This window comes from Elephas maximus, chromosome 3, assembly GCF_024166365.1.
Source record: "Elephas maximus indicus isolate mEleMax1 chromosome 3, mEleMax1 primary haplotype, whole genome shotgun sequence".
Classification (NCBI taxonomy): domain Eukaryota; kingdom Metazoa; phylum Chordata; class Mammalia; order Proboscidea; family Elephantidae; genus Elephas; species Elephas maximus.
This window is the reverse complement of record NC_064821.1, coordinates 15,586,622-15,606,181: the sequence shown is the minus strand read 5'-3', so window position 1 is coordinate 15,606,181 and position 19,560 is coordinate 15,586,622. Positions and strand designations below refer to the sequence as shown.

The window sequence follows — 19,560 nt, the reverse complement described above, 5'->3', positions numbered from 1 at the left end:
GTCTAGACTTCATCTCACATACTGTGGACATGTTATCAGAAGGGACCAGACACTGGAGAAGTTCATCACTCTTGGTAAAGTAGAGGATCACCAAAAAAGAGAAAGACCCTCAGTGAGATGGACTGACACAGTGGTGGCAACAACGGGCTCAAGCATAACAATGGTCATGAAGATTGTGCAAGACCAGGCAGTGTTTCGTTCTGTTGTCCCTAGGGTCTCCGTGAGTCAGAACCAACTCAACAGCACCTAAAAACAACAACAAAGGGTTCAGAAGGGAATAGAATAGAAAGCCTCAGTATAACTCAAATATTTTCCAAAAAACATGATTGTTTACAGCGTCTCTCAGTTGACTAAAGAAAGTGTAGTAATTAATGCACAAACATTTTCTGGATAACCATTGATCTGAGATAACATTCACATTTGTGATCATGAAGGCTGGCTAAGAAATGTACACAAAAATTCCAGAACTAAAGGAGGCAGAACTTGTTCCAAAGTAAAGAAGTAAAGCAGTTTCATCTATTTTCTGACATCTGGATGCAAAATCACCTGATTTATTGTTCGGTAGCCTAAAAACGAGAGGCACTAGTGAGAGAAATTCTTAGACCACATCTTTCCCCTGAAATCTATTTTGTCCCTTAGTCCTTTCAAAGCATTCTTATCAGGCTTTATTAGAATAATGTAGCACTTTGGGGCAAAGATGCAACCTAGTAGCCCCAAACTAGAGGTCAAGATGGAGAAGATCTCCATGGCCACCATGGCCTTCCCCTTGGTGCTGTGGTAGACAGGAAGGAAGGTGACCCAGACACTGCAGAACACCAGCATGCTGAATGTCAGAAACTTGGCTTCACTGAAGGTATCAGGCAGGTTCCTGGGCAGGGAAGCCAAGGAAAAAGTCCCCATGGCCAAGGATCCCAGGTATCCCAGGATACAGTAGAAGGCAGTGACTGAGCCCTTATTGCACTCAACGATGAGGTGTCTGGGCTCAGAGTGTGTGTCTATGTCAATGAAAGGGGGAGAGGTACCCAGCCAGATACCACAGATAATCACTTGGATCAGAGAGCAGATGGCAACCACAGAGTTAGAAGCCCCTGAAACCAGCAATCGCCTCATGGTTCTTCCGGGTTTCATGGCCTTCAATGCCAGAATCACAGTAATAGTTTTGGCCAAAACAGTAGAAACAGCCACAGTGAACACAACTCCAAATGTGATGCGTCGGAGGAGGCAGGTGGCTGTGTTGGGACAGCCAATGAAGAGTAAGGAGCAGAGGAAGCCAGGAGGAGGGAGAGGAGCAGCATGTAGCTAAGAGCGTGGTTGTTGGCCTTGACTATGGGAGTGTCTCGGTGCTTCACAAAGACCCACAGAACCGCAGCTGTGACAACACAGAAGCACAAGGCAATGCAGGCCAGAGTCACCCCCAGTGAATCTTCAAAGGACAGGAAAGTCACAACCTTTGGGAGGCAGTGATTTCTCTCACTGTTTGGGTACTCATGGGCTGGACACTAGACACATTGCTGTGCATCTGGAGAAAAAGCAAAGATTCGGCATTTCAGTTTCAAAAGCTCTTCATTTTACCAAGTTTACATTTGCCTTCTTTGTGCAGACTGACCTCCTCAGATTAATACTCAGACACACCAGATTAAGATTCTGTATTCCTGACCGAGAAACCCTGGTGGCGCAATAATTAAAGTGCTACGGCTGCTAACCAAAATGTCAGCAGTTCGAATCTGCCAGGCAGTCCTTGGAAACTCTATGGGACAGTTCTACTCTGTCCTATAGGGTCACTATGAGTCAGAATCGACTCGGTGGCAGTGGGTTTTTAGGTTTATTCCTGATCCAGGGAGAATGCTTTCAGCTGCAGGTAAGAAAAAACCCAGTCAAACTGAATCTTCAGCTAATGGTACAAAAAAGGTCTATTATATTGTTAAGCACTAATATTGTCACAACCATTTCCTCTGCTGTCCCCAGTGTATTCTTGATGATTGGCCCCGTACTGCCATAGTTGACAGTATTTTCATGGAATAATCAAGTCTAAAAGTTTCCTTATTCTCACTCAGATTGAGACAGAAAGAAGATTCATGTAGCTCTCTGAAGTGTGAGGATTGTCTTTCCCAAAACAATTTAGCATTGTTCTTCTTGATGTTTCTAACCATAAAGATTCCCTCCTCCCCCCTTTTTTTTCTAAATCAGTTACTGGTTGTGATGGTTAAGGCTGTGTGTCGACTTGACTGGGCCATGATTCTCAGTGGTTTGAGAGTCCTGTGATGCTGTGATGACTTCCATGATGAGACTTGATATTATGGGATCATCTCCATGATAGGATCTTCTGTGGGTAACCAATCAGTTGAAAGGGAGTTTCCTCAGGCGTGTGGCCTGCACTGAATATAAGTGGATATTCTGGCAAGACCTGTGGGCTTTTACTCATTCTGGATCCTGCAGGTGTTCATCTCCTGTTCATCTGACCTTAAATTCTTGGGACTTGAGCTAGCAGCTTTCCTGTGGTCTTGCCTGCTGGTCTTGGGATTCATCAGTCTTCACAGTCTGTGTGTGTGAGCCGTGCTCTCTGACCTGCTGATCTTGGGTTCGCCAGTCTCTGTGGCTATGTGCATCAGGAGAATCCTCTATCTTGAACCACAGACTTGGGATGTCCCAGCCTCTACAACCGTGTGAGCCATTTTCTTGATATAAATGCATATATTTATACAGCTTACTGGTTTTTCTTCTCTAGCGAACCCAGTCTAAGACGCAGGTTAAGGTGCTGGGAATTCACATTGACCAGTAGGGGCTATAACTAGTTCTGAACTTTGGTTTAACTTCGCACAAGATTCATAAGCTATGGGGTAAAAAACCCTGTTTCAGTAAAGTCAATTCGTACACACAGCAAACCTATAGGACAGAGTAGAACTTTCCCATAGGGTTTCCAGGTAGTGGCTGGTGAATTCAAACTTCCCACCCTTTGGTTAGCAGACAAATGCCTAACAACTGTGCTAAGGGGTACAGAGATAGATACCAGAACATTCTTTGGGATTTGGTGGGAAGGTACGAAGGATGGATATTGCAGAAGCAAACGACAATGCCTTCTTACATTTCTTTTCTGTTTTAATAATAAGGGGTGTATCCTTTGACATATTGACCTTTTCATGAATATACAATGTCCTTATTTGTTGTAATGATTTTTTGCTCAAAGTCTACATTGTCTGGTATTAGCATAGGAGCTCCAGCCCTCTTTTGGCTAATATTTGCATGGAATATCAATGTTCCATCCTGTCACTTTCACCGTATGTGTGTCCTTATAACTTAACGGCTAATCGAACCCAAATTAAAAACAATCAAACAATCACACATATAAACTTACTCTTCCCAGAGGTGCAGCCATATAATATGTGAAAGGAATATCATAAATTTAGCCCTGGGTTAACAGGGTGCCAACTCAATCTCCTCTCATGGCTCTGTTCAGATAAAGCTACAATGTATACGTCCAATTTTGAGATGATGTCATACCTCTTTGAATCCAACAGGCCATTCTATCATCTCTTTGTTGATGACTAACTCTTGATCGTGTGGATTATTGAAGATAAACTCTCTGACTTTAATCAGCAGGCTAAAATCACCAGTAAAATTCACAAGGTTTCCAATATCATACCGTGTCATAGAGTTTTTTTCTCATCCAAGAATATAATTGTCCCCAGTGCTGTTTGTAAACTGGATATTCCTTATAAATGGATGAAGCTAGAGGTGAGGCATAATTTTAAAACAGGATTGCATTCAAATTAGAGATGGAGGGCTCATACCTACCAATTAATTCTTCTTTCCCCACCTCTCTACCCTCAGGATTTTGTTATGGTAGTTGCTGATTTTTTTGTGTGTGCCCACCTCAAGGGAGAATGCCACCAGGGCTCCAGTATAATGGAGGCCTAATCAAATCCAATCATGACACCATTTAGAGGCTGGCTTACATGTTTGCTTTGATCCAACCCTGACCAAAAAAGTCTGCTCACGGCTTCATTAAAACTGGTGTAAATGAAGATTTTAACATCCCAACAAATCCATTTTCATCCTAGGTAATCCCAGAATCTTACATGTATTGTGTGGGTTTTCATATGTCAAATTGGGACTATAACTCCCGCTCCCATGATGTCGCAGGTTTGGTAAGAAAAAATAAATAAAGCACTTGTCAGAGTGTCACCAGGTATGGCTCAAAAAAAGAACATTTCCCAAAGACATTTTAGAATGCCAAGAAAGGGGAATGTATGTATCCCAGGGAGAAATAAAGACTTGACCCATTTTTATCTACCTGTGAATCCACACGAGTTGAGGTTGGGTCATATCTTACATATTAGGCCTTAAGAAACTTTTTCTGATAACCATTTCTTATTGCATGGTCTTTAACTGAACCTCTCCCCACACCCCATGACCAGGGTTTTCCAAGTTGATACTCAAAAATTGCACTTATCAGTATATCCACTGGGAACAATCTTTCATTCATTTTGCCTGATCCTATTGACCATGAGTCACAAGCCTGGCCATGCTGCTGTGCCTCAATAGAATACCACCAATGCCATTAGGTGAACAATACAAATCCTGCCTCTGGAGGAGATGTACCTGCCAGGGGAGGAGCGTAGGTCCCTCTGCATTTCCTGTAGATCCCATTTCTGTGTTAATCAGAAGCATTTCATGGAGGGCTTGGGCCACAGTATATACAGCATTATAGACAAGATAGCTAGAATCAGACAAGTTCATCATGCCCATAGAGACTGGCACCGACTCTAAGGAAGCATTTGGTGGGCAGGTCTCGATTTCTCCACACTGTGTCCCGACAATCAAGCGTTTAAATATTTGAAGCCAGATTTTCCTGAGGTAAGAGTCTTCTGGATACCTGGATGGGTTCACTCCCTTGACAAAGTGTCTGAAGCTAGGGATTGCCTTCTCCCAATGTGAAAATAAGAGGCTTCCATAGAAACGTTTCAGGATATGGTCCCATTCATGCAAAAGATTATGCCAGTTTTCTTCCATGATCCATACCTTTCCAGAGATTAAATAAGTTTCTGTGAAATAGCTTATAAATTTGATACTCTCAGCATCACCACACAGTATATACACATTTGCTAATGAATCCCTGATCCTGTCTCTCAACATCAACATACTGTCTTCGTGTAGCCTCTTGATCTCAGGGACTTTTTCTACAAGGGACACACAGATACTTTCCTTTACCATCTCTGCTTTCAGGTCCTGGAGGAACTGCTCCCCTTTCATATCTTCAGAGACAAAAAGCCCCACCCAGGTCCAGCCAAAATGCATCAATAACTGGATCATTCCATGGACCAGAAAGCCGTCCTTGGAAGCCATCGGATACAGTGATGGGAACCGGTCTTTATCACTCAGAATAGGATCAAAAGGACCATATGTGACCTGAATATGAAACAAAGAAAGGTCATGAATCTGAGTTGCGTGGGATTTCAGTGGTCTTCATTAGAGAGGGAGTAAGAGAATTCTCTCTGTGGAAGGTGGAATTAATAGAATATCTGCTGAAGAAAAATAAGAAACTGCACTGGACACTCCACAGCTCTTTTTTCATTCTGTTCAAACAGAAGACCATATATTCCAGCCTCCCTGCTTTCAGGACATGATGTGTAACCCCTGGTGTGACTTTCAGGCTAAAGCATAAAAGATGATGTGGAAGATCTCCGTGTGCTCGTCATCTCCTGCAGGTCAACAGAAGAAGGCACTAATATCAGCTGGTGCACCTGCACGATGGTAGTGTTTCCACCAGCTTTAAGCCTGTGGCTTAGTAACTGAGGCCCATCTCCCTGGCGATCAATGTTGGATATGAACCCTGATAATAAATATTCCCTGTTACACCCTTGATATTTTGGATTTAACTTAATACCTCAGCATACTGTAGATTATCCTGAGGAGCACAATTATAAACTCTGAGTCTCGAAATATGATTTTTCCATCACAGAATTCTCATAATGTAAGGCTCTTATTTTGGAGCCCTGGTGGCACAGTGGTTAAGAACATGGTTGTTAACCAAAAGTGCTGCAGTTCAAATCTACCAGCCGCTCCTTGGAAACCCCGTGGAGCAGTTCTACTCCGTGCTGTAGGATCGCTATGAGTTGGAAATGACTCGACAGCAATGTTTTTTTTTTTTTTTTTAATCTTATTTTGGCCTTAATTCTTTCTGACTGCTGCTTGTCTTAGCTCAGGTTCCCTGGAAAGGGACTTTGATATGGAGAGTGGCATGTGGAAAGTTTATGGGAGTGCCCTCAGGAGACACACCTTTGGGCACATGAGAAAAGCAGGATTGGACAGAGGGAGAAGCTGAACCATAAGAAAGCTGCATCTGCATCTCAACTGATTGTTGGGGACTTTATTAATATCCCATATTCAAACTACAGGGCCAGGCCTTACCCCCACATCAATTATCTGTCCCCTGAGAAGAGTTTTATCCTGGTTGGGGAAGTTCCCTGCCTGGGGCATTTTCGACAAAGCACACAGCTATCTGTTCAATGTCAGCAGATTATACTTCCAGAAGTTGGCATGGATGTATTGGTCCTGAGCTGTAATCTGGGCTGAGCTTCAAAGGATACACAGCACTGCTCCTTCCCCTTCCTTCATCCTCCTTCATGGCACAAGTTATAAGCTCACAATCCTCAGAATTCATTGGAATTTGTGTACAACAGTCAAGGAATCCATAAACCCTCCTTCCTCCTTTCCCTTGATCAGACAGGAGGGAATGCCGTTGACACAACCTGATCTTATGTTTCCAGAGCTCACAATCCACTGACCTGTGGGCTTTTGTAGAGCTCCCACAGTGTTCCAATCTCTGCAGAAAATGCTGATTTGCTTTCCATAATGCTAGCGACAGATTTGCTCTCTCTCCGGCAGTTGTGATTAGGGAGAATCTGCCTCCCTCCCGAGAGCCAAAACAGGGCACTCTCTAAGGTTCTGTGCTCCCTAGGAATGGCATTGTAGAGATCAAAACCCAAGGACAGGTTGGGGAGCAGGTAGGGGTTCTTGTTGATCTCCTCAATGGCAAAGTGAAAGACCAGAACAAACTGGTAGTTTTTTGGGAACAACCTAAAAAGAGTGGACATCATAAGGGAGAATGATCAAGTCATAATTATTCAGGAGTAACTTTAAGCCAAGCCAAGGAAAAATAATATTTTAGAACTCTGTTTTTCTCCTTTGTTTCTTTAGTTCCTTTATTGCACCACAAGGAGACATTTTCTAGAATTTTTTCTAATCTCACTCTCAATTAAGTTTTTATACCCTAGATATAATGCATATCCAGTATATATAAGTACATACAGCATGACCAGTAAGCACGGGCTTACAGTAAGCAAGGTACACATGCGTTTAGCTGGGTTTACTTACTAAACTGTAGTGAACAATTTCACATGGATTTCACCATACCTAACAATAACACATGTCTATCAGTTTGTTGTACTGTGGGGGATTGTGTGTTGCTGTGATGCTGGAAGCTATGCCATCGGTATTGAGATACCAGCAGGGTCACCCATGGAGGACAGGTTTCAGCTGAGCTTCCAGACTAAGACAGACTAGGAAGAAGGACCCAGCAGTCTACTTCTGAAAAGCATTACCCAGTGAAAACCTTATGAAAAGCAGTGGAGCATTGTCTGATAAAGTGCTGGAAGATGAGCCCCCCGGGTTGGAAGGCACTCAGAGATGGCTGGGGAAGAGCTGCCTCCTCAAAGTAGAGTCGACCTTAATGACATGGATGGAGTCAAGCTTTCGGATGTTCATTTGCTGATGTGGCACGACTCAAAATGAGAAGAAACAGCTGCAAAAATCCATTAGTAATCAGAACCTGGAATGTACGAAGTAAGAATCTAGGAAAATTGAAAATTGGCAAAAATCAAATGGAATGCAAAAATATCAATATCTTAGGCATTAGTGAGCTGAAATGGACTGGTATTGGCCGGCCTTTTTGAATTGGACAATCATATAGTCTACTATGCTGGAAATGTCAATTTGAACAGGAATGGTGTTGCATTCATTGCCAAAAAGAACATTTCAAGATCTATCCTGAAGTACAACACAGTCAGTGATAGGATAATATCCATAGGCCTAAAAGGAAGATCAGTTAATACGATTATTATTCACATTTATGCACCAACCACTAGGGCCAAAGATGAAGAAACAGAAGATTTTTATCAGCTGCTGCAGTCTGAAATTGATCAAATATGCAATCAAGATGCATTGATAATTACTGGTGATTGGATTGCAAAAGTAGGAAACAAAGAAGAAGGATCAGTAGTTGGAAAATACTGCCTTGGTGATAGAAACAATGCCGGAGACCAAATGATAGAATTTTGCAAGACCAACGACTTCTTCATTGCAAATACCTTCTTTCACCAACATAATGGTGACTATGCACATGGACCTCACCAGATGGAACACACAGGAATCAGACTGACTACATCTTTGGAAAGAGATGATGGAAAGGTCAATATCATCAGTCAGGACAAGGCCAGGGGCCAACTGTAGAACAGACCATCAATAGCTCATGTGCAAGTTCAAGCTGAAACTGAAGAAAACCGGAGCAAGTCCACAAAAGTCAAAATATGACCTTGAATATAACCCACCTGAATTTAGAGACCATCTCAAGAATAGATTCGACGCACTGAACGCTAGTGACTGAAGACCAGGTGAGTTGTGGAATGACATCAAGGACATTATCCTTGAAGAAACCAACAGGTCATTGAAAAGAAAGAAAACACCAAGATGGACGTCAGAGGAGACTTTGAAGCTTATTCTTGAATTGATGAAGTAAAAGAAATGAACAGAAGATTTCAAAGGGGGTCTCGAGAAGACAAAGTGAAGTATTATAATGACACGTGCAAAGAGCTTGAGATGCAAAACCAAAAGGGAAGAACACATGCAGCATTTCTCTAGCTGAAAGAACTGAAGAAAATTTCAACCCTTGAGTTGCAATAGTGAAGGGTTCTATGGGGAAAATATTAAACAACGCAAGAGGCATCAAAAGAAGATGGAAGGAATACAGAGTCATTACATCAAAAAAAAAATTAGTCGATGTTCAACCATTTCAAGAGGCAGCATATGATCAGGAACCGATGGCACTGAAGGAAGAAGTCCAAGCCGCTCTGAAGGTGCTGGCAAAAAACAAGGCTCCAGGAATTGATGGAATATCAATCGGGATGTTTCAACAAACAGATGCAGCGCTGGAGGTGCTTTCTTGTCTATGCCAAGAAATATGGAAGACAGCTTCCCGGCCAACTGACTTGAAGAGATCCATATTTATGCCTATTCCCAAGAAAGGTGACCCAACTGAATGTGGAAGTTATAGAACAATATCATTAATATCAAACGCAAGCAAAATTTTGCTGAAGATCATTCAAAAACAGCTACAGCAGTATATCGACAGGGAACTGCCAGAAATTCAGGCCGGTTTCAGAAGAGGATGTGGAACCAGGGATATCATTGCTGATGTCAGGTGGATTCTGGCTGAAAGCAGAGAATACCAGAAGGATGTTTACCTGTTATTTTATTTACTATGCAAAGGCATTAGGCTGTGTGGACCGTAACAAATTATGGATAACACTGTGAAGAATGGGAATTCCAGAACACTTGATTGTGCTCATGAGGAACCTTTACATAGATCAAGAGGCAGTTGTTCGGACAGAACAAGGGAATACTGATTGGTTTAAAGGCAGGAAAGGTGTGCATCAGCATTGTATCCTTTCACCATACCTATTCCATCTGTATGCTGAGCAAATAATCTGAGAAGCTGGACTACATGAAGAAGAATAGGGCTTCAGAATTAGAGGGAGACTCATTAACAACTAGCGTTACGCAGATGACACAACCTTGCTTGCCGAAAGTGAAGAGAACTTGAAGCACTTACTAATGAAGATCAAAGACCACAGCCTTCAGTATGGATTACACCTCAACATAAAGAAAACAAAAATCCTCACAAATGGACCAATGAGCAACATCATGATAAATGGAGAAAAGATCGAAGTTGTCAAGGATTTCATTTTACTTGGCTCCACTATCAAAAGCCATGGAAGCAGCAGTCAAGAAATCAGAAGACGCATTGCATTGGGTAAATCTGATGCAAAGGACCTCTTTAAAATGTTGAAGAGCAAAGATGTCACCTTGAAGACTAAGGTGCGCCTGACCCAAGCCATGGTATTTTCAATCACGTCATATGCATGTGAAAGCTGGGCAATGAATAAGGAAGACTGAAGAAGAATTGATGCCTTTGAATTGTGGCGGTGGTGAAGAATAGTGAATATACCATGGACTGTCAAAAGAATGAACAAATCTGTCTTAGAGTAAGTACAACCAGAATGCTCCTTAGAAGCAAGGATGGCAAGGCTGTGTCTTACATATTTTGGACACGTTGTCAGGAGGGATCAGTCCCTGGAGAAGGACATCATGCTTGGCAGAGTACACGGTCAGCAGAAAAGAGGAAGACCCTCAACGAGGTGGACTGACACAGTGGCTGCAACTATGAGCTTAAGTATAACAACGATTTTATGGATGGCTCAGGACCAGGCAGCGTTTCAATTGTGCATAGGGTCGCTATGAGTCGGAACCGACTGGACAGCACCTAACAACAACAAAAACAAAGAAGTTTATGACCAAAGAACAGAGAAAATATTTAGGATCAGTAGTTACAATTATAAAAAATTAAATTGACAAATTATAATCAAGACCTAAATAAATTTCCTTAGCATCCCTAATAATTTTATTTCAAAAGACTTGTTTTGTTGTTGCTAGGTGGAATCAAGTCAGTGATGAGCCAAGCAACTAACTGAGATTTGCAGGGCTTCGGGGCAAAATTGAGGTAGGATTTACCTCAATGGTATAGCTTTCATCCAAGCAGATTATTTTACTGAGGTCCTATCAACGGAATATTATTGCTGATGTCGGGTGGATCCTGACTGGTAGAAGAGAATACAGGAAATATGTTTACCTGGGTTTTATTGCCTATGCTAATTCACTCAAGTGTGTGGATCATAACAAATTATGGATACCGTTGCAGAGAATAAGAATTCCAGAACACTTAATTGTGCTCATGAGGAAGCTGTACAAGAACCAAGAGGCAGTTTTTCAAAAAGAACGAGGGTATACTGCATGGTTTAAAGTCACGAAAGGTGTGCGTCAAGGTTGTATCCTTTAACCACACCTATTTAACCTGTATGCTGAGCAAATAATCTGAGAAGATGGACTACATGAAGAAGAATGGGGCATCAGGATTAGAGAAAGACTCACTAACAACCTGCATTATGCAGATGACACAACCTTGCTTGCTGAAAGTGAAGAGGACTTGAAGCACTTATTGATGGAGATGAAAGACCACAGCCTTCAGTACAGATTACGCCTCAAAATTAAAAAAAAAAAACCTCACAACTGGACCAATAAGCAGCATCACGATAAACGGAGAAAAGATTAAGGTTGTCAAGGATTTCATGTTACTTGGATCCACAACCAGCAGCCGTGGAAGCAGCAGTCAAGAAGTCAAAAGATGTATTGAAGAGCAAAGATGTCACCTTGAGGACTAAGGTGCACCTGACCCCAGCCACGGTGCTTTCAGTCTTCTCATATGCATGTGAGAACTGGACAATGACTAAGGAAGCCCAAAGAAGAATTGATGCCTTTGAATTGCGGTTTTGGTGAAGAATATTGAATATACCATGGACTGCCAAAATGGCGAACAAATCTGTCTTGGAAGAAGAAGTACAACCAGAATGCTCCTTAGAATCAAGGATGCTGAGACTACAGTCTCACACACTTTGAACACGTTGTCAGAAGGGAGCAGTTCCCAGAGAAGGACATGATGTTTGGTAGAAGCGGGTCAGGGAAAAAGAGGAAGACCCTCAAGGAGATGGACCGGACACAGTGGCTACAACAATGGGCCCAAGCATAGCAACGATGGTGAGGATGGCACAGCACCAGGCAGTGTTTCATTCTGTAGTAGATGCAGTAGCTGTGGGCCAGAACTGACTCGACTACACCTAACAACTTAAATGGGAGGTGCCTCAATGCACGGAAAAAGGCAAGATGTTCTCTGCTAGGGACCTGAGTAAGTCGTGCACACTTACCTTCATAAACCCTTTTGGAAAGGCTTGGGTATATCACAAAACATAACTTAGGTTTACTGGAGCTGGAAGTCAAATGGTTGTTGTTGTTAGATGCTGTCCAGCGGATTCCAACTCATACCAGCCCTATGCACAACAGAATGCAACACTGCTTAGTCCTGTGCAACCTCATAATCGTTGCTTTGCTTGAGCCCATTGTTGCAGCCACTGTGTCAATCCATCTCATTAACCATCTTCCTCTTTTTGACTGACCCTCTACTTTACCAAGCATGATGTCCTTCACGAGGGACTGATCCCTCCTGACAATGTGCCCGAAGTATATGAAACGTAGTCTCGCCATCCTTGCTTCTAAGGAGCATTCTGGTTGTACTTCTTCCAAGATAGATTTGTTCCTTCTTTTGCAGCCCTTGGAATAGCCGATATTCTTCTCCAACACCACAATTCAAGGTATCAATTCTTCTTTAGTCTTTCTTATGCATTGTCCGGAAAACCTGGTGGCATAGTGGTTAAGTGCTACGGCTTTAAACAAAGGGTCAGCAGTTCGAATCTACGAGGTGCTCCTTGGAAACTCTATGGGGCAGATCTACTCTGTCCTATAGGGTCGCTATGAGTCGGAATCGACTCGACGGCACCAGGGTTGTTTTTTTTTGTTTTTGGTATGCATTGTCCAGCTTTCAAATGCATACGAGAAGACTGAAAAACCATGGCTTGGGTCAGGCACACTTTAGGCCTCGAGGTGACATCTTTGCTTCTCAACACTTTAAAGAGGTCTTTTGCAGCAGATTTGCCCATCGCAATCCCTCTTTCAATTTCTTGAATGCTATTTCCACGGTGTTGGTTGTGGATACAAGTAAAATGAAATCCTTGACAACCTGAATCTTTTCCCTGTTTAACATGAAGCTGCTTTTTGGTCCAGTTGTGAGGATTTTTGTTGTCTTTTTGTTGAAGTGTAATCCATACTGAAGGCTGTGGTCCTTGATCTTTACCAGTAAGTACTTCAAGTCCTCTTCACTTTCAGCAAGCAAGGTTGTGTCATCTGCATAATGCAGATTGTTAATGAATCTTCCTCCATTCCTGATGTCCCATTCTTCTTCATATAGTCCAGTTTCTCAGAGTATTTACTCAGCATACAGATTGGATAGGTATGGTAAAAGGATACAGTCCTGATGTTCACCTTTCCTGACTTTAAACTATTAACGAGCCTTCCTCCATTCTTGATATATAAGGAGCACCTCGTAGATTCGAACTGCTGACCCTTTGTTCTTCTTCATGTATTCCAGTTTCTCAGATTATTTGCTCACCATACAGGCTGAATATGTATGATAAAAGATGCAACCCTGAAGCTCACCTTTCTTGACTCTAAACCATGCACTATCCCCTTGTTCTGTTTCAACACTTGCCTCTTGATCAATGTGCAGATTCATCATGACAACAGTTAAGTGTTCCATAATTCCCATCCTCTGCAACGTTATCCATAATTTGTTATAATCCACAGTCGAATACCTTTCCGTTGTCAATAAAAAACAGGTAAACATATTTCTGGTATTCTCTGCTTTCAGCAGGACCCATGTCCTCTTCTAAATCTGAATCGAATTTCTGGCAGTTCCCCGTTGACACACTGCTGCAGCTGCTTTTGAATAATCTTCCACAAAACTTTGTCTGCATGTGATATTAATGATATTGTTCCATAATTTCCACATTCAGTTGGATCACTTTTCTTGGGAATAGGCATAAATATGGATCTGTTCCAGTCAGTTGGCTGGGTACCTGTCTTCCAACTGTCTTGGCATAGGAGAGTGAGCACTTCCAGCGCTGCTTGTTTTTCGTCAATGCCTTCAGTGCAATTTGGATTTCTTCCTTCAGTGACATTGGTTCCTGATCAAATGTTACCTCCTGAAATGATTCACAGTTGATCAATTCTTTTTCATATACTGATTCTGTGTAATCCTTCTATCTTCTTTTGATGCTTCTTGTGTCATTTAATATTTTCCCATAGAATCCTTCAGTATTGCAATAGGAGGCTTGAATTCTTTCTTCAGTTCTTTCAGCACTAGAAATCCTGAGCATGTTCTTCCCTTTTGGTTTTCTATCTCCAGCTCTTTGCACATGTCATCATAATACTTTACTTTGTCTTCTTGATCCGCACTTTGAAATCTTTCATTCAGCTCTTTTACTTCATCATTTCTTCCTTTTGCTTTAGCTACTTGGCGTTCAAGACCAAGTTTCAGAGTCTCTTCTGTCATCCATTTAGATTTTTTCTTTCACTCCTGTCTTTTTAATGGCCTCTTGCTTTTCATGTATGATGTCCTTGATGTCATTCCACAACTTGTCTGGTCTTCAGTTATTAGTGTTCAACGCATCAAATCTATTCACGATGGCTCTAAATTCAGGTGTGATATACTGAAGATCATACTTTGGCTGTCATGGACTTGTTCTAATTTCCTTCAGTTTCAGCTTGAACTTGCATATAAGTAATTGATGGTCTGATCCGAAGTCAGCCCCTTGCCTTTTTCTGACTGATGATATTGAGCTTTTCCATCGTCTTCCCACAGATACAGTCTATTTGATTCCTGTGTATTCTATCTGGTGAGGTCCAAGTGTATAGTTGCCAGTTATGTTGGTGAAAAAAGGTATCTGCAATGAAGTCGCTGGTCTTGTTAAATTCAATTATGTGATGTCCAGCATTGTTTCTGTCAACAAGACCATATTTTCCAGCTACCTATCCTTCTTCTTTGTTTCCAGCTTTCGCATTCCAAACACCAGTAATTATCAGTGCATCCTGATTGCATGTTCATTCAATTTCAGACTGCAAAAGCTGGTAAAAATCTTCAATTTCTTCATCTTTCGCCTTAGTGGTTGGTGCGTAAATTTGGATAATAGTCATATTAACTGGTCTTCCTTGTAGGTGTGTGAATATTATCCTATCACTGACAGCATTGTACTACAGGACAGATCCTGAAATGTTCTTTTTGACGATGAATGTAATGCCATTTCTCTTCAAGTCATTGTTCCCTGCATAGTAGACCATATGATTGTCTGATTCTAAATGACCAGTACCAGGCCACTTCAGCTCACTAATGCCTAGGATACCAATGTTTAGGCATTCCATTTCATTTCTGATGATTTCCAATTTTCCTAAATTCATACTTCGTACTTCTAGGTTCCAAATATTAATGGACATTTGCAGCTGTTTCTTCTCATTTTGCGTCATGCCACATCAGCAAATGAAGGTCCTAAAAGCTTGCCTCCAGCCACATCATTAAGGTCAACTCTAGGGTGAGGAGGCAGCTCTTCCCAGTTGTATTTTGAGTGTCTTCCAACCTGAGGGGCTCATCTTCTGGCAGTATATCATACAGTTTTCCAGTGCTATTCATAAGGTTTTCACTGGCTAATTCTTTTTGGAAATAGACTGCCGGGTTCTTCTTCCTATTCTGTCTTATTCCGGAATCTCCACTGAAACGTGTCCACCATGAGTGACCCTGCTGGTATTTCAATACCAGTGGCATAGCTTCCAGCATCACAGCAACACAAAAGCCCCCACAGTGCAAAAAGCTGTGTCAAATGGTAATCATGCCTTTTTATAAAGCCTTGGACCAGTTTAAATTACACCAGTACAATTTGTTTTCGAACATTTACTGGGATTACTCTCTTTTGTCATTTTCACCTGAGGCATTTTATTTTTTTATTGTGTTTTAAATGAAGCCTCACAGAACAAATTAGTTCTCATTACACATTTAATATACACATTGTTTTGTGACCTTGGTTGGCAACCCCATGACGTATCACCACTTTCCCTTCTTGACCTTGGATTCCCCATTTCCATTCATCCAGATTTCCTTTCCTCTCCTTCTTTCTTGCCCTTGTTCATGGGCTGGTGAACTCATTTAGTCTCACATACATGGTTCAGCTACACTTATTTTGTTTTTTTTTATGAGCCTGTCTAATCTCTGGCTGAAGGGTGAACCTCAAGAGTGACTTCAGTACTGAGTTAAAAGGTTCTCTGGGAGCCATACTCTGGGGGTTTCTCCAGTCTCCATCAGACCAATAAGTCTGCTCTTTTTTTGTGAGTTAGAATTTCTTTCAACATTTTTCCCCAGCTCTGTGCAGGACTCTCTATTGTGATCTCTATCAGAGCAGTCAGTGGCAGTAGTTGAGCACCATCTAGTTGTGCTGGGCTCAGTCTGTCACCTGAGGCATTTTTAAGGAGTTTTCTCAAGTGTCTTCTGTGCTCATTAATATGTCAACTTTTAGGGCGCCAGCTTTGATAAATGATATTGTCCTTGAAAAATAAGCAGGTCATTCAGGTTTTCAAGTTTATTTCCAAGGGCTTTAGCAAAATGCTCCCTGCAAGTTTTCTTTAAACTTACATTTATTTCTCTAAAAAAAAAAAAAAAAATACTCTACCTGCTTTTATTTCTCCTGTATAATTTCTCATTATATATTTCAGGCTTCTTCTCCCCCCATTAATTTGGTAGCTAAAGATATAAGCTCTTAGAGTTTTTAATAGCTCTAAGATTTTTTTATTTCCTAAAAAATTAATGTTTTCTCTTTAGTCCTAATTGTCTTTTCTTTTGCACTTTTTTCTAGTTTCTACGATTATAAGCTTGATTTAGTTTTTTTTTACTAATTCCTTTAAGTGGTATATTATTTTTCGCCAAATATTCCCTTAAATCAGTGCTTTAGGTGTTTTTAAATGTTACCAATATTGTAATTTTCTGTGCAGTTTTTCGAACTAATTATTTTACAAAGATTCAGGAGGTATTTTTAAAAGGTTCCTAAATTTTGGTGATCTATCCTCTTTAAAATTTACATTATTATGTTTTACTGAGGTAATTTGCTTGAATTATTTCTACTTTTGATTTTTGAGGCTTTCTTCTGTTGTCTAAACATATGGCCAGATTTTGTTGCTGTGCCATGTACTCTCGAAACAAGAATTCATACATATTATATAGAGGATATATGACATATATGTCAAAAAGATCAACCACACTAATTATGCTATTTAGAGCACTCATATTATTAATTTTTTAAATGATGGTAAGTATACATATAGAAACGCTGGTAACAAAGTGGCTAAGAGCTACAGCTGTTAACCTAAAGGTCGGCAGTTTGAATTCCCCAGGCGCTCCTTGAAACCATATGGGGCAGTTCTACTCTGTCCTATAGGGTTGCTATGATTCAGAATCAACTCATATAAGTCCTGGTGGCACAGTGCATAAAACCTATGGCTACTAACCAAAAGGTCAACAGTTTGAATCTACCAGCCACTCCTTGGAGGCTCTATAGAGCAGTTCTACTCTGTCCTATACGGTTGCTATGAGTCGGAATCCACGCGACAGCAATGGGTTTTATTTGGTTTTGGAAGTATATATAAAGCAAAATATTTTACATTTTAACCTTTTTTACATGTACATTATGTTCATCATGATGTTGTGTAGCCATCAGCACTACCTAGTTTCAGTTTTTTCATCATCCTTAACAGAAGCTCAGTGCCCCCTAAGCAATGACTCCGTATTTCCTCCTCCTTCCACCTCTTATTTTTTTTTTTCCACCTCTAGTAGTTTTTTTTTTAGTAGTGACTAATAAACTCTGGTCTGTATATACATACCTTTCCTAGATATTTCATATATGTGAGATCATACATTATTTCTCCTTTTGTGAATGACTTATTTCACTCAGAATAATGCTTTCAAGGTTTACCCATGTGGTAGCATGTATCAGGACTTCATTTCTCCTATTTGAACTGTCCTACTTTTTTTTTTTTACTATAGAAGAGGTCGATTAAATTTTTTGTTTAAAATTTTTGCTTATTTCTTCTCAATTTTTTATTAAGATAGTGATTTTTCTTTTTTTGCTATTTAGACATTTATAAGATTTCATGACAGCTTTAAAGTTAACTTGTTTAATTCATTTTTTGCTGAATTTAATCTGTTAGATGTTAATTTCCTAACCCAACACAAGGCTCATGGAAAACCTGAAGATCTCATAGACATTAAAGAAGTTAAATTTGTAAGTTAATTGTCTACATAAAACGCAAAGCCTCAGTTAAATATTTCGTTCTGAGTGGCATTCAATAAGCTTTAGAATACATGCAGAGTAATTTATAAAATTTATACCAGAAAATAAAGTGGAGGACCCAAATAGCCTTCACACCAATTTGGACAAGAGCAATGAGAAAATGAATGCTTTTTGTCCCATAAGCTTACAAATCTAGATGCAGTCATTCCGTGTAATATGTGAGCTAATGGATTCCAATTTGGTATTAAAAAGAAAAAAAAAACTTATGATAAATAATATTTATTTCAAAATTCAGTCTTGGAAGAAAGATAGAAAGTCTATAATTGTTTTTTTGTGTGAAATCTGGCACATATTTAAAGTAGAGCTAAAACCAGTCCCACAAAATCTCTTATTTCCCAGTCATTTGGCTAAACTAACATTACCCTGATACCAAACCAGATAAAACATTACAAGAAAAGAAAACTACAAATAAAAATCTCCAGTAAACATGCATTCCCAAATTCTCATTGAATTTTTCAAGAGACTGAGTCCCATGATGTTTGAAAAGGATAGTACATTATGGGCCAATGGCATTTTTCACCAAGCATTCACAAGTCATATAGCATTTGAAAGTCAATTATCAAAACTCTCCCTTTAAGCAATGTCAAAAATGAAAAATCACTTGATCATCTCAATAGATGCACCAAAAGCCTTTTAGGAAATCTCATATGCATTACATAGGAAAACTCTCAGTGAAGTGAGAATAGAAGAAACTTTCTCAACTTGATAAAAGCCAAACCAAACTCGTTGCCTTCCAGTCAATTCCAACTCACAGCGAACCTGTAGGACACAGTAGAACTGCCCCATAGAGTTTCCAAGGAGCGTGTGGTGGATTTGAACTGCCGACCTTTGGGTTAGCAGCCATAGCACTTAAGAACTATTCCACCAGAGTTTCCTGGTAGTCTGTACCAGGATAAACAAAATCTACTTGATAAAAACTTGATAAAGGAGATCTACAAAAAAAAAAACAAAAACAACTACCACTTACATAATACTTAATGTAGAAAGATCAAATGCTTTCCTCCTAACTTAAAAAAAAAGACAAGGATGTCCGTTCTCACCTCCTGAATGCCACATCTGCTGTTGGCTCCAGAAAGTGCAATAAGGAAGGAAAAATAAATGAAAGGGATGCAAAATACAGCTGTTTATTTACAGATGACATAATCACCTTTGTAGAAAACCTGATGGAATCTGCAAAACACTGCCAAATTAGTGAGTTTACCAAGGTTGTAGGACGTAAGTGCAACATAAAAAAAACATAGAAAAATCAATTATATTTCTACACACTAGTGAAGAGCAATTATAAAATAAAATTTTAAAACACCACTTACAATATCATAAGCATAGAATATATTTAGGGATAAAACTGGCAAAAGATGTGCAAGACATGTACATGAGAGAGTACAAAGTTTTG

At 40.3% G+C, this 19,560-nt stretch overlaps 1 protein-coding gene and 1 pseudogene across 1 annotated transcript in view; both read right to left on the bottom strand.

The window, feature by feature from the left end:
* Window positions 1-582: 582 nt before the first annotated feature.
* On the bottom strand, window positions 583-3,125 carry LOC126070910 (vomeronasal type-2 receptor 116-like; annotated as a pseudogene).
* A 1,369-nt stretch (window positions 3,126-4,494) lies between these two features.
* The window catches only part of LOC126070909 (vomeronasal type-2 receptor 26-like), a 39,058-nt gene continuing 23,992 nt past the window's right edge, over window positions 4,495-19,560 (bottom strand). The window contains exon 3 of the mRNA XM_049875241.1: window positions 4,495-5,406. Within this exon, the coding sequence (XP_049731198.1) occupies window positions 4,495-5,406 (912 nt within the window). The remainder of the gene's footprint in view (window positions 5,407-19,560) is intronic.